The 15561-nt window shown below is 41.4% G+C and overlaps 1 protein-coding gene across 2 annotated transcripts in view; it reads right to left on the bottom strand.

Moving 5' to 3' along the window:
- The window catches only part of pkd1a (polycystic kidney disease 1a), an 83768-nt gene that overhangs the window by 38549 nt on the left and 29658 nt on the right, over positions 1 to 15561 (bottom strand). For both annotated transcript variants that reach the window (XM_085410474.1, XM_085410475.1), the window contains exons 7-19: positions 15100 to 15360; positions 14785 to 14953; positions 12474 to 12651; positions 9908 to 10122; positions 8618 to 8739; positions 8370 to 8520; positions 7501 to 7763; positions 6916 to 7296; positions 6183 to 6665; positions 5954 to 6085; positions 5376 to 5551; positions 4608 to 4738; positions 1415 to 4038 (exon numbers count right to left, since the gene is read on the bottom strand). In XM_085410474.1, the coding sequence (XP_085266600.1) occupies positions 1415 to 4038; positions 4608 to 4738; positions 5376 to 5551; positions 5954 to 6085; positions 6183 to 6665; positions 6916 to 7296; positions 7501 to 7763; positions 8370 to 8520; positions 8618 to 8739; positions 9908 to 10122; positions 12474 to 12651; positions 14785 to 14953; positions 15100 to 15360 (5286 nt within the window). The remainder of the gene's footprint in view (positions 1 to 1414; positions 4039 to 4607; positions 4739 to 5375; positions 5552 to 5953; positions 6086 to 6182; positions 6666 to 6915; positions 7297 to 7500; positions 7764 to 8369; positions 8521 to 8617; positions 8740 to 9907; positions 10123 to 12473; positions 12652 to 14784; positions 14954 to 15099; positions 15361 to 15561) is intronic.

Here is a 15561-nt window from a genome sequence, read left to right as displayed (position 1 = left end):
TTTAAATGTGCCGTTGCTCACAAGTAAAATGTGAAATAATCAGCAGCTTGTTTTTATTTAAATATTTATTTCCCATAATAAGTTCGACAGGGTAGATGTACTTAAGGAACATGAGACTTTTTCAGATAGATAAAGGCAAATATTGCAAACTACACAAAAGGCAGCCGCTAAAGCGTTTAAGTTTCAAAATAGAACAAACGAAACAACTACTAAATTGTGAATTCCACTTAGAAACAAAATATTAATTCTAAAAATAAATCTTAGTTTGTTTTACAGAAGAACAGACAAAACTGACTAACTTTTGTCAATATCAAATAAACTGAGAACTAAAAGGAAATTCTCAATCTCTCCTTGTTGTATAGCTGAGCTTTTCAAACAGTTTTAACAGTTACTTTAGTCTGACAAAAGCCGAATGACGAATTAGCGCTTCCAGTCAGAGACTGAGGCTACGTCCACACGTACACGGGTATTTTTGAAAACGGAGATTTTCCGTTTTCGTTTTAAAAAAAATAATCCCGTCCACGCATAAAGGCAGAAATGAAGGAAAACGCTGCTATGAACATGCCAAAGCAGCAGGTGGCGCTAGATTCCTAACCGTGAAGAAATGTTGGCCAATCAGAAGTCTAGAAGCCTCGGTGGGAAAAAGTAAACAAAGCTGCGGCATAGAAGCAGAACAGAGTCGTATGTGTGGACGGACAGTAACTGTGTGTATATGTAAGCATTTAAACACTGCAGAGAGTACAATTAACAGTAACAGTATTGTAGAAATTCATTTCACCGAAACAATAACGTGGCGCACAGTGTGACGCATGCACCAGTTTATTGTATTTCCAGACTTGCTTTCGGCACAATTTACAGTGCACGCTACTCTGTTTTTTGTCAGACTTGAAATAGCCGAAATACCTTCACACTACGGAACTTCTTTGGCTCTTCCGTTCGACAATCTCTCCGGCAGTGGAACCATCATCTGTTTTCTCTTCTGTAACCTTCGGTCACGCTCGGTTGATTTTTCTAGTCGGCACACTCATTTCCTCCATTACGCGCTGGCTCCATTACCCGCTGGCTGCTTCCCAAACAAACACGTGCGGCTTGGCACTTGTGCTGTACGTAACAAGTCACGCGACGTGACGCTGCGGCTGTGATTGGTTCGGCTCTGCGCTACTTAATTTGGATTGGCTGACCTTTTTTTTTTTTTTTTTTTAAGAGGACAAGAGCGGCGAGGTCTATCGCGATAGCTTAATTTCTCTATCGAGTAAAAGTTATATCGAGATACATATCGTTATCGTTCTATCGCCCAGCTCTAAGTGACAGTATTTTATTTAGTATCTGTTTAAATATATGTTTTATCTCATATCTTGAGTAAAACTGACTTGTTCTTACAATGTACATTATCTAACCTTTTCCTTTACGTTACCTGGTTGTGAGCAGTGAGATTGGCATTGTATGTTCCCACCCTGCTGAATACGTGGCTGTAGTTCTGATTAGGCTTAGCGTGAACAGTTGCATCGCCACTGATGCTGAGAATCAGTTTAACGTCCGAACCTGCTGCCATGGAAATAATGAAGTCCACCTTTTCATTCACTGCTACAACGTTCTTACTTGCCTTAAAGTCCAACTTATCAATCCTTTCCTGAACAAAGAATTCCTTTGAAAACACTTGCGAGCTGACACCATTGGTGGCATTCAAAGTAACAGTGGCTATCTTTGGCTCCTGAAAAATTACAGATGTTTTCTTTCCCGTTTCTGTTTTTCCATCCAGCAGCCATGTCCATGTCACATTGGTTCCTGTCACTACCTTCCCCTGTAGAAAGATGCTGACACCCGTTGCTATGTAACTGTCCTGAGTCCCATTAGTGACTGAGAAGATTAGGCCAGAAATTACTTCCTGGACACTGACACGCTTTGACACAGTCTTTGAGCTAACTTCATTAAAGACCTCAACAGTTACTTGTTTTTCCCCAATAGTGTTGAAGGTGTGGGTCTTCCCGGGCATATTCCACTGCAGAGCATGCCCATCTACAGACCAACGATACTGTAGGTCTGAGCCTTCTGTAGTCAGTACTGTGAGATTTACTGAGACATTGACTGCCACTGGGTTTTTGCTGATCTGAAGGTGCACATCTCCGGCTGGTTCTAGAAAGCGGATGGTTCTGTTGATAGAGAGCTGGCCCAGAAGGTTGGCTGCCCAGAGTAAGATGATACAAGGACCAGGCTTGGGAAAATTCAGTTGAACGGTTTTCCCAGTTTTGTTGAATGAGCTGTCAGGATCTAGCTCTCTGATGATGTTCCAAGTAAAGGTCATGTTGGTGCCCTCCTTTAATCCAGCTTGAAGTTTGAGACCTCGGTTTGTAGGGAAGCAACAACCATCCAATCTGGTGCCTCCCTCTCTGCCAGTCTCCTCTGCCAAAATCTGCAGCCCCTCCAACTCACGTTGGACAAACAGGAAGATATTTGCTTGTGCTGTTCCTACATCATTCTCTGCCGTCACAATGATGTTGAAAGTCCCAACTGAACGAAAGGTGTAATACATCTTGTAGGTCCCTGGGATTGAGGTACAGTGGTCACACAGTATCCAAGAGAACCGCGCATTTAACCGATCGCCGTCTGCCATTTGGGCTTCAAAGGTGACTGACTCGTTGAGAGGGACTTTTACCAAGCTTGCATTGACTCTCAACCCACTGATTGGTGCAATCACAATAACTGTTAAAGTAGTATCATTCTGACTAACTGTGTTGGCTGCTTTCAACGTGATATTGTATTTTCCAGAGATGTTGTAGGTATGAAGGACATTCTGTCCTGTAAGCTGATTTCCATCTCCAAAGTTCCAGGTGTAAGTGACATTGGAGGCCAATGAAGAACTGATAAAAGTGTATGGTGCTCCAAGTGTCAAATTATTATACTTTGTGCCATTATGCTGAATGACAATTGGTCCAATGGGCATCAGAACCTCAATGACAGCACTAGCATTACTGCTGGAGATGTTATTGAAAACATTTACCGTCACCATGTAGAGACCTGGGTTCTTAAATGCTGTCACCATACTCCCTGAACCATGAATGAGCACAGGGTCTTCCTCTTTACCAAAGTCCCACTGATAACTGTAGTTAAATTGAGGTTCAGCTCTAACCCAGAATTGTATTTCGTCTCCCACAGCATAATGGGATTTCTCAGGGGTAAGGCTGATGTTGGTCAAAGCTGGCTGCACACACACCCAGGTGAAGAAATTGGCCTTGGTGGTCTTGTTCAAACCAGTGGAAAGGAGCAAGGAAAGGTGGTAATTCCCACTTGCCAAATAAGTGTGAGAGACTCTGGGGTTGCCACGGTGTGTCTCGTTGGGACTTCCGTCCCCAAAGCTCCATTCGTAAAGGTGAGCTGATGCGTTACCAGACACCCAGGCTTGAAAGTTGACAGTGGTCTGCTCTCGGACACATCCGGAAGGCTCCATTCTTATAACTTGGAAGACAAACACCTGAACTGGAAGGATTGTCCATCCAGAGCTTACAGCATTCATAGCAGTCACATTTACTGTATAGTTACCATCTATCGTATAGGTATGTGACACGTTAGGCTCAGATTGAGTATAAATTTTTCCATCACCCATTGCGAATGTCCATGTGATGTTGTTACCCGAACGAAGGTGTGCCCACACCTTTGTAGGACTGTGAAGCTCTGTGGGAGAAGTGCTTTTAGCTGTTAGATCTTCAATCTCCTTATACACAAACATCTCAGCACAGGCACTATTAGAGCTGATGGTGTTGTTTACTGAAACACAAACAGTGAAGTTGCCCGACTCTGTAAAGGTGTGCGGCACACGGCGACCTATTTGAGTGACAGAGCCATCTCCAAAGTGCCACTCATAGTGAATTCCATACGGTGTGGGCAAAGGGTGAGCCTCAAAAAAAGCTGATTTGCCAGCGAGGAGAAGTGCTGGCTCCGTCTGTATATTGACATGAGTGAGGATGCTGTAGACGCTCATGTTGATGCTCTTAGTGATGTTCTCATAACGATTGGAAACTGATACCAGTGCGGTGTATATTCCTGGAAAAAAAAAAAAGAGGTGGGAATGGGAAAATCATGAAAAAAGAAGATATTTTCTGTACATGTTTGGATCATAAAGTTCTGTGACTCTGTCCACAAACAAATAAAAACATGCATGATTTAAATTTAGCTCAAATTTAACTTCTGGACCTCTTCCAGCTCTTCAGTTATAGTTTTGGATTTTGCTCCACTGAGCTGGCTCAGAGGTCCCAATCTGACCTCTTGCATTTAAGTCTGAAATTTCACCATGCACCTAAAATTTGCCAGTCAGTCTGATAACGTTGGTGTAAAACAGATTGGACTTTGATGTTGAGAATTAAAAAACAGTCTTCAGTGGAAGAACTAGCAGTGTAACGGTCCAGGCGCACAATCAAGAACATGCTTCTTTTGATGTATTCAAAACAGCTGTGAAATGTCCAATATGCATAAGGAGACAGCCCTGAAGGGGAGAGAGGCTTCAACTTATTCAACCTGATTATCATAACTTGTAAGCTATTATCTACTTTCAGGCTTAAAAAAAACAAAACACACAAAAATAGGCTTTTTTATTTCAAAGCTGTTATTGTTACCTGGCTGAGAGTAATTATAGGTAATATTGTTGCTTAGGAGGACTTGATTAGGTGAGTCTTGACAAAAGAGGGAGGAAGAGTAGGGAGGCTTGTATTCAAATTCCTTATATCCTCCATCACCAAAAGACCATCTGCAACATGATACAATGCAAAAACATTATCAGAAATCTACAAATAAAAAAAAGCAACATTCTTTATGTCGTTTACGGCACCAACAAAGTGAATGTGTAAACAAGGTTATAAAGACAACACGAGTACTACCAATACATGCACACAAACACAGGCGCACTAACTGGAGAGATGGAAAGTGGGAATCTTTTCTGACGATGCAATAAAGGGTTTGGATGAGGCGAAGTGGAAACTGGAACTGAGGAAGCCTCTCAGAACCAAAAATGGTGAGAGTGCAGAGAAACTAAGTGAGAGAGTACTCCAAAGTTGGTGGGATACAAAGAGTGGAAGAAAAAAATGAAGAAAAAAAAAAGTAGAGGGGAAACAGCCGCACAGAGGGGAAAATTCTTGTCAGCAATCTTCCCTAACCGCACAGTTATAAATCCAAGGCTTCTCTTTGACTTGACTGCTGCAGTGCTATTATGGCACACAAGAAGAGAAAAACAGAAAAGAAGAGCAAAGCATAAGAGAAATAGAGAAAACAAACAAACAGTTTTTCACTCAGCCTTAAAAATATAATAAAAGTAATAGAGATAGAAATGGGCAGTTATGGGATCACTGTAAATAACGCTGTCCATCTATCCACCCTGGTGTTCATACCGGAAAGTGGCAGAAACTGACATATCCATGACCACCGACGCAGTAAGAGTCTGAGTGGAGCCCTGGGGGACCACATTTGGCACTCCCCTGACTGTGAGGTTGACCATGGGCTGGAGCCGGTCTACGGTTACGTTGAAATGGTCTGTGAGCATGCTGACATGGTTCATGGCTGTCACCTGGGAAGATAGCGCATAGTCAGTATGACATTAGCCTTGTGTCACATCTGCATAAAAAGCTGTTACAACGACAACCGCTATGTTATTCTGATAACCAATCACACAGTTCATTTCTCAGTTTAAAATTCATTTCCCAGACATTTATTGGCTCCATATTCGAAAAGATGACTGTCTTCGTTCTCTGTAGCTATTTTCACGCATTCACTGCAACACACTACACCTCTGAATTTTTCTACACCTTAATGACAAAGGTGCATGAGCGAACACAGCCTATCTGATGCAAGTGGTATCAAAAACAGATGTTTTACATATTAATTTATTTTTTAAAAATTGTCATAATGTGTCCATATGTAAGCCCAGGTGTGACAACAGTTTGACTTCATAGATGAGACAGAAACTCACTGTAAGTTTGTAGATAGCAGCATTCTGGTAGATGACATTGAGGACAGTGTTATAATAAGTGAAGTAGGGCTTGTCATCCACTGTCCATTTAAATGTGGGGTTAGAGCCTTCAAGCACTGACGCTGTGTAGCTCTACAATAGACACAGAGCATAATGCAGGGTATAAACACGAATTATGATCTCTTCATAAAACTGTCATTCAAATAAGCCTATAAGCAAAATAACTCACCACAACTGACTCCATCAGTACCCTGCGTGCAGGATGTGGCTGCACCACCAATCCTCTCAGTGGCTTTTCCAGGTGAACAATCACTTTCAGGCTGGCCTCTATTACATTATTGTGGGCTTCCAGCTCCACCTTCACTGGATCCTTGTGTTCCTCCATTTTCAGACTAAGATCCAGCACTGCAAACTGGCTGGGCTCTGCAACCACACCACCAGATCCTGGGTTTGCCCCCAGCTGACAGAGTGCTGGATTGGACAAAAAATCCAGGGGACATTCAGACTTGAAAGTGGCACTATGATTACTGCCATGCCAAGATACCGTTGTTGGGTCACGAGACTGCACACGGAGTAGAAGCCGGGTGTCATTGGACTGAATGTAGAGGGTGCCATTCTGCACAGGGGGATGGAGGATTGTCAAGCCCAGTGGAGCCACCACCCGCAATGGGCACGATGCAGAGACTGAGTACGACGGTTCAACAGAAGTCACCTGAAATGTAAATGCATTTTATTTAAATTATTACTATTAAATACAAACCACTCTAATAAATGTGCTAAAAGATAACAGCCAAAAACTTCCTCAAATGTTTAAAACCTAAGTATCTTGCAACATTGGTGTTATAGGAAAAAAAAAATACTAATTCTAACACTTCAAACTCCTCACTACAGGTTCCATCTTCTTTAGTGGCCTCCACCTGCATGTAGAAATCTTTCACATGCATGCTGTGTTGATGGCTTACCAGCAGGCTGTAGTTTCCAGGTTGAGGAAGCCCAGCAGACAGCTGCGATCCCTGCAGCTGAGTCGTACTCCGTTCCATATAGAGCACTCTGACAGGGCAAACCACTTCCTCCAGCCAGCCTGCTTCGCCAGTCTTCACCAGTGTCTCTATGTCGAGCTCCGGGTCAGGCAGAAGGTCAGGGTCATGGTCCGGTGAACTGTCTGCTGGGAGTCTGGTGTTATTGATCCAGAACCACTCCGATCGTTCAAGACCTAAAACAGGTTGTCGCCATGGTGACTGTGGGGAAGACTGGCAGTGAAGCAGGGAGGATGGACCGGCATCATGCTGCAGAGCGATCACATCACCACGTGAAACCAAAATGTCCTCCAATTGGTCTTTTAACTGTGAGAAACAGGGACCAGAAAGGTTTAAGTTAAAGGCAGATACCAATTTGTCTTTAAATACATGTCTTTACTGAACACAGTTTTAGTAGTGACCTAACAGGCATTGCACAACAGCAGCAATCATTTAACTGTTTATCTATTTTGATTGTATACATACTCAAATTAAGTCACTGATATTAGAAGCAAAAGCGAATCCTCTCACCAGCACATGTAAAGCTGATCCTGCTGGCAGACTGAAAACCACCTCGTCCTGTAGGATGTATCGGGGCCTAAATGTCCCAGCTGTCAGGTGCTGAACAAGGGTGCAGTTAGGACAGGAAGATGGTGGGCAGGGATTAGAGAGGGGCAGGCACCGACCCTGGAAGGGACACCACTGCTGTAGTCGGGGGCAAGAGGATGGATCACTGCTCTTGGTGTCAGTTGAGACACAAAGAGCTACCGGGGCACATGCTGGGCCTCCGCAGCCTAAGACAAGAAGCTTTGTGTTATCTCTTAAAAATGAAATTTTTACATGCAGCAGTGTTGTTCAACTTCAATTCTATTGAATATGCAGATGGGTAGTTATATAACAATAATGATTTTTCATTAGCTGCTCATATAGGTATGAAAGTGCAAAAATGTAGATTAAAGGAAAGAATTACTGAATGAGAGAAACTAAATCAAACAAGAAAATCTCGTTAAAGCAAGTCAAAAACTGTGCACTTGTGGAACAGGAAAGTGAAAGATGTGTGTGCATGTACGTCTGGGGTAGACTAAATTTGCCATCAGTGTGATTAATACTAAACTACATTATCCTTTTATCTCCTCCATCTCGTCCCCTACCTCACAGGCTTGAAATCAAAGACAAGAAGCGCTCAGAACTGAGATGACCTTGTTTGTTTGATTTCCTTCCCTTCATGTTTTACTATACTTTCTGTCTCCATGAAAATTTTATTTTCACATTCACCTACCTAACAATTTAAGACAAGCCTGGTCAGTGTGTCTGACTAGAGGTGTGGGATCAGGTGGCTTATATGTTTCTTAACACCTGGCGAGTGTATATTAGTGAGTTTCTGTGTGTCTGTGACTCACTGGGGAGCAGCAGGTGTGTGCCGTGATAATGACAGTGAGGTCTGTATATCTGAAATCGGACGTTGACTTGTGAGCTGAGGTTCTGAGTGACAAATTCCAGGGAGGACAGACGACCTCCCTGAACAAAGCTCAGTGCAGGGAACAACAGCATCTGAGAAATAAAGCAGAAGCAGCTTAATGAAATAGACTCTGGAATGAGTCTGACGCATAAAAAAAAAGAAAGATATTAAGCTGAGATATCTCCTTACCTCAATGACACCGCTGGGAGGTTGTGAAACAGAGTGGAGTGAGGGTGAAGCACTGTGGAAAGGATTATGGGAAGGAAACACAGCCATGCCAACCATGTAGATCCCGGCATCTGGAACACGGACTGGAGAGGCAGAAGAAGGATGCATTCAAGGTGACAAAAAAGCACAGAGGATAGAGGAAGTAACAGATTTCAACAGGCAATTTTTTTTAGATTTCCAGGTACTTTGCTTACTTAAAAAATAAATAAATAAATAATAATAATAATAATTCACCATAGTGTATGTCTGTATGTTTGCTTGCATGTTCTCCATCTCCTGTGCATAATGCAGGGGTCTGGTAGTTTACGGAGAAAAAACCCCCTCTAAAAACCTTGAAAGTTGGCATACCAAGCAAACATGTCCATGTGTGCCCATAGTGGGTAGCTGTGGGTGAACTTGGACCTGTGCGGGCAGGGCAAACCCATACTTATCCCATGTGGGCCCCAAGTGGATGTGCCCACACAGGGCCCACAACAGTTTTGGCGCTTGGGGCTCCTATGTGGAACTAGGGGCCCACTGCACTTTCTCCCTTTGGGCCTCCAAGAGGGAAGCCCACTGCGTGCTGCCCATAGAACAGCTAGGTGGGCCCCTGGGGTTACTATGGGCAACCAAAGACCAAGTAAATTATTTGACAAAATTTGAGGGAGCATTTTCTTGAGTTGGTAGCTCCACACTTTGGTGGTTTACACATTTGCATACCAAGTAAACGTGTAAACCGGCCTTGAAGGAGATACATATCTCTTTTGTGGTTGTGTCAGGAAAACAATACAATGAATATCTTGCAAATCAAATGTGTGGCATTGCTCTGGTAACCAATTCTTAAACACCTTGTGAATAAGCAACATTTTTGATCGACAGTATGCTCCAACCTCCATATCAGTTAGAGGCAGTAATGCACCATAGGGCACATATGGGCATTGGTGCGCAGCCCACTGTGGGCCCACATGGACCCCTAAAAAACAAGCTGTCTCGGTGGTTAGGTAGGTAGGAGGGAGTCGGGTATTAAATGCTCTTCACTTTCTATAAGTGACACATGAGTTTGGTGCCCAGACACAAATGGTAATTTTATTCTACTGAGGTAATAAATCATTTAAATAGGAGACGTCTGGCTAAGCTTAATTTGCATACAATTCTAGGCGCAGTGGGTAAAATTGCATTAAATCTGTTCCTCAGTTTTCATTTCATTTCTCTAATCTAGTTATGTGGACTGCTTTATATTTGGATTATGAGACAGAATGTCAGTGAGCTTACCTTCGGCAGTGTACTGGCACATATACGGCCACTTGGCATTGCATTGGTATGGACTGGTGTGACCGCGTGCTTCAAGGACGACGCACACATTGCCACGATAGCTCGTCAAGCGAGGATGAAATATCTCCTCTCCCTCCTGCATCTCTGATCCGTTCACCCAGTGCAGCTTGCCAGGGGTGTCTATATCAGTCAGGCCCAGCCACACACCTCGCTCCCTGGTGCAGAAACAAATAGATAATGCACAGATTAACACTGAATGATTGACATTTAGCTACGTAACTTGAACCTCGCACCATCTTTTCAGAATGCACACAGGAAGACACATAACAAAGGTGAGAAAAAATGAAATGCAGGAAAAAACAGAAAAGTTGTAAAAACATTCAGAAGTAAATGAGTTTGACTGTTAATAATTGAGAATGAAGTCTGCCAATTGTGCTCTCAATAATCAATGTTTGCAGGGCACAGAGACTGAAAAGTGGTTTTGATTGAACCCTGGTGGGATAATACGGAGATACTATGTTAGATAAATTGGATTTTGGCTCAATGTGTCCATTAATGGACCTCGCCGCTCTCCACTTTGATTTTCCTTCCTCCTACGCACAGTTAACTGAAAACAAAATGGCCTTCCCTCTAAAAGAAAAGTCAGCGTGATACTCACCGTGATCTAAGGACAGGGGGAAACAAATCAAACATTTTAGACATTTTGTTTGAAGCAGGTTTAAGCCATTTTCTGACATTTTCCAAAAATCACCTGGATAAAAGCAATTTCCTTTTCTTTCCTTTTCTTTTTTTTCTCCCACTTTTCGGGATTTTTCAAAACACCTTTGATAATGACATCAGAACGAGTGACCAGCGGTTACACAAAGGCAGAAAAAGAACAAGAAAACGTCTTTGTCGCACAAAACAAAGACAGATTCTAAAAAAAGAAAGAAAAAAAAGTTCCTTTTATAAGAGAGGGGTGGAGGAACACACGAGCAGAAGAGGATGGCGGGGATAAGCTCCATCTGCAGCAAGTTTTTTTTCTTCTCATCCCCTTTGGTATACGAGTCCTACACTCAAATTAGCACACAAATGTACACACACAAAAACCCAGATTCCTACGGCGTTAACGTTACAATGCAGCTGTGCTTTTACAGATGTGTTTTTGTGACCTTCTTACACTTAAACACAAAACACCGAAAGCCTTCAGACCAGTGCGAGAGCAGAATACTTTTACAAAACCAAAGCAAAGCCAAATCCAGAGCTTTGTTCATATACATGTACAAACGTACATGCAGCAAAATAGTGTATCCTATCAATGTGAATGAAACAAAAACACATAAGTCAGGGGTCACATTCAGTCAAATAAGGATAAGTTCACACACACACACACACACACACACACACACACACACACACACACACACACACACACACACACACACAGGAGGGGAGAAAAAAGACAAACACATTTTGCATGCACCCTTTTCCAAACCATGTAATTCTGTGAGTGTCAGTGATCGAACGTTTAACATCTGTTTTCAGTATTTTTGTCTGTTTTGATACTTTTTGGCTGTCGTTTCAGCAAACAGACTGGACCATAGCTTTGTTTGAGTTTGTCACTGAAATAGGGAAGACGAAATGTGTGAGCTGGCGGTCCCTCCAGTGACACGATTTAGATACTTGCTTAGAAATAAGACCCGTTTACACCTTTAACACATGACATGACGTTTCAGTCGCTGAACTTAAGCTGGCTACAGAAGAGGGGCAAGCAAAGATTTAGTATTGTTTTTTAAAATTGAAGCTTTAATTTAAAATGGAGCTTTTCAAACAGCTCAACAATTTATTGCAGTCTGTCAGAAAACTCTGTGAGCTAAATGCACATTTCCCAGGGTGGGAAAATTAGTAAGGTCTGAGACTGATAGATGGAGAGAGATGTATGAAAAAGAAGGAAAGGAAGGTGGAAGAAGAGGAGATTATCTTCAACAGTAAGGACTGCTCAGAGAGTGACATTTTATAGACTGAGCTGAAGATGAGAGGTGAAACGTCTTCAAAAAACCTAAAGAAGTCCAGTTGCTTTTCTTTCCAAGCTCCTTAGATTACCATTCCTGGATGAATGACAACCTACCGGTACACAGATATTTTATAGACTGGAAAGTTAAATCTTAAATGTAATATCCTCATTTATTTTAAGGTCTTTAAATCAGATAGTGGTGATGTTCTGATAAATAATGTTTCTGTGAAACATCTAAAAACAAATTTAAGTATACTGTAAATTCTACCTTTTATAATAGCTATAGTGTCTATAGTCCACTTTTATCTTCATGTGTATTCAGTTAGCTAAATCCACAAAGAGCAGTGAGTATTGGAGTAGCTGCACAGGTCAGCTGATCACAGTCCCTACAGGAAGAAAAAATTATTGCTGCTCACAAAACAAATTCTTATGTGACCAGGCTGTACTGCTACACCTGCTCTTAGGGTTCCCTTGGTAACAATGCACAGATACATTAGTTCTTGAGGAAAAAGATTAACTGAAATTATTTTCCTGTTTCAGTTTGTGAAACTTGCAGAAAGAGTAAACACTCACTGTGTGACTTTGGTTGCCAGCAGGTTACGCAGCTTGTCACTCCTGACTATTGCCAGATCCCCACCGCGGTTCAAACACTGTTTTCGAGCATCAGTCCAGCTCAGCTCTCCTGGAAGGATCTGGAAACAGCTTGAGGACTCGTGATCGTGCGTCGCATCTACTGGACAGAAAGGAGAGGCTGGAAGGGAACAGAAACATGAATGTTGTTTAACAAATACTCTGAAGGTATTCTTTCTAGAAAAAAAAAAAAAAAAAGTGCAGCTACTATTTCATAATTAAAAAAAACCAACTTAAAACATGCTGAAGTACAAAATAACAGTAAAGTTAGTAAGTTGCATATGATTGCAAATCAGTGTGATCAAATAATAATTCTCATTAGGAATGTGTTTATTTGTTTTATTTTTTACTGGCCTCAAATATTTGTTGTAGAACATGCAGAATATGTCTCTCAGTCAAAGTCTTCGTTATTTACGATATAAAAAGAGCTATAAAAATCTGTAAAAAAATTTGTTTAGAGACTTCACAGTGAAAAAAAAAAAAGCAACCTGAAGAGTTTCTAAAAGCCTCAGACAAACAGGCAAAAAATGTAGACACAAGAGATGTTGATATATGGGTGCAAAGTAAAGCACGAGGGGGGAGACAGATGAAAGACGCGGGGCCTGACTCACATCTCTAATGTGCAAACACAAACACTCCTTGGCTGAGACAGTAGAAAAAGGAGTACTGGCATTTCTTTCCTATCATGACGAATTTGTCCTTCAGCAAATCACATTAGTTTCATAGACTCTTTGGCACTTTGTAAAAATTCTTTCTCATAATATCTCAAAGAAACAAACCAGTGAAATGAGCAAATAACAGTTAAATATTACATTGTGAGAAATTGTAAGGGAGTGTCTTAGAAGAAGAGAACGAGTATAACACAGGTGGAAAATGGAGGAGAGGGACAGTACTGTGCAAAAGTCCTCCGTTACCGCGCTTTTCTTTATAATTTGCTAGGAAATGGGAGATAGGTGCAGCAATTTATTGAAACGGGTTCCTTTTTATGTTTTTCTATCCAGGTGTACGATTACTGAATATGCAGTGTGTTTGGGATCATTATCATGCAGAAAAATTACGCCAGCCAATCAGAATTCAGCCTCAAAAGTTAAGCAAAGATTTTGGATCAACATCTGACAAAATACTTTGGCAGTATGTTGTCATAATTCATAATTTCTTAAGGGCGTGACTTTCAGACACTGTTAATCTACAGTGGACATGTTTTTGGCCTTGCTTTTGGCCTCCATTTGTCAAATTCCCTCTCATATTTTAAGGCCACACTGCACACTTTACAGAAATGAAGAGTTTTTGGCTGATAAATGATGCAAAAATACAACCCTGTGTCTGCCAAACTGTGTTATTTTGGGTATTTTTCAAAACTTCAAGCAAAGAAATGGAGAGAAATTATTTGTTCTTGTGACGGGCTGCTGGTAACAAAGTTACTGACAACTTTAAAGCACAGGAATGTCTGGCACCCTTGGAAAACAGAATATAAAAAAAAGAGATCTTTCTCAAGACCTTTGTCCAGTCGAATGTATTTAGTTTATAGTTTATATAAAAGTTGGTATGTCTGTGCGAAAAAGGAAGGTGAGTGAATAACAAATGCATAGCTAAGACTAGACTGAACAATCACTTGAATGAGAAAACTTTGAGCTCAGATTGTAGAGTGCAGACACAAAGCTACAAAGGTTAAACCAATTTTATACAGCTGCTTTGGCACCACAAAAACACATACATATATATACATTTAATACTAACATGCTCAGTGCAAAAAGGCAAAATCCGAAGACAAAGTTAACAACTAGCTGTAAAACTTAGTAGGTCGTGCCACAGCTGATTCCCATCAGATGGCTACAAACATACAGAACAAGTGCTACTGTTACACCTGTTGGCTGGATGTACCATACAAATGCTCAGCTACAGTGTCAGCGCTTCATTCATAACTGTGCATAACTGGTTTTTGCTGTTCCCAAGTGCCCAAAAAGAAATGCTTTCTGGAAATGATTGTGATCGTGCAATGTTGATCTTTTATTACTGCCAAATTTCTAATTACAAAATATCAGCAGATTAAACAATTTAATCTTCCAACCAGATGATGGTAACTCCTGTAAACATTTATCCTTCCAGTTTTCCAAATAACCCCCACAGAGAAGCATTAAGCTAATGTTCAGATTTAATCAGCAGGGGAGAAAAAACTAATTGGATGTTGATGATCACGAGGAGCTCGAAATGTGTGAAATTTCAATAACTGAGATTGCGTGTTGGTATACTTTACCTTTGGCAATTTGGACATCATCTTTCGTAATCTTCCAGTCTACATTCAAGCCAACTGAGCCCCAGCTGACAAGTGTGAGCTCCAGACTCCTATTGGCCACAACAAGAGTTGGACAATGCAGCTCTAGTTTAGGAGGAAGCATTATAGTCACCTCCCCTCGTGCAGACACCTGAACACACACAAGTAACATTTTAAAATCCAAACACACACATACACACACAAAGTTTCTTTCTCAAAAAAACCTCTTTGAACATACATACAAAAATTCAGCCTGGATAAACAGAAGGTTTAAAATCCTGTTCTTTTTTCTCTCACCTTCTTATGTCCCGCCAAGGCCGTCAGACTGACTGTATAAGATCCTGGAAGTCCGTATTTGTGAGCTGATGTGGTGCTAACGGTTCCTGTGGTGTTGGCACGGGGTGAAAGGTCACCAAAGTCCCAGGACAGCGTCACAGGTGTGACAGAGGAGTTGGCGGTGAAAGTGACGTGGTTGTGAACGCTTTGCGGCTGGAGAGGAGTCAGCGAGACCGAGAACTCCACCACAAAGACTTCGCGAGCCAGAGCCCACCCACATTTCTGTGAATTAAAGGAACCCATATAAAGAAGAGCTGGTTTTGGTGTTAATACATACGCATTTAAATAAAATAATAAACAATTTTTCCCATTAATTGTTAAGATAACTGTGGTTTTCCTATTATTTCATAGTTCTGAATAAAATCTGATTATATAGAAACTGTTCCAATTTAAATAAACCATTATTACATTTTTATTTGGAGC

Source organism: Rhamphochromis longiceps, linkage group LG6 (genome assembly GCF_057381845.1).
Source record: "Rhamphochromis longiceps isolate RC_006_pf linkage group LG6, R_longiceps_female_GT1.1, whole genome shotgun sequence".
In the NCBI taxonomy this organism is placed as follows: Eukaryota; Metazoa; Chordata; class Actinopteri; order Cichliformes; family Cichlidae; genus Rhamphochromis; species Rhamphochromis longiceps.
The sequence above is the reverse complement of the archived record's forward strand: the minus strand, read 5'-3'. Positions and strand labels throughout refer to the sequence as shown.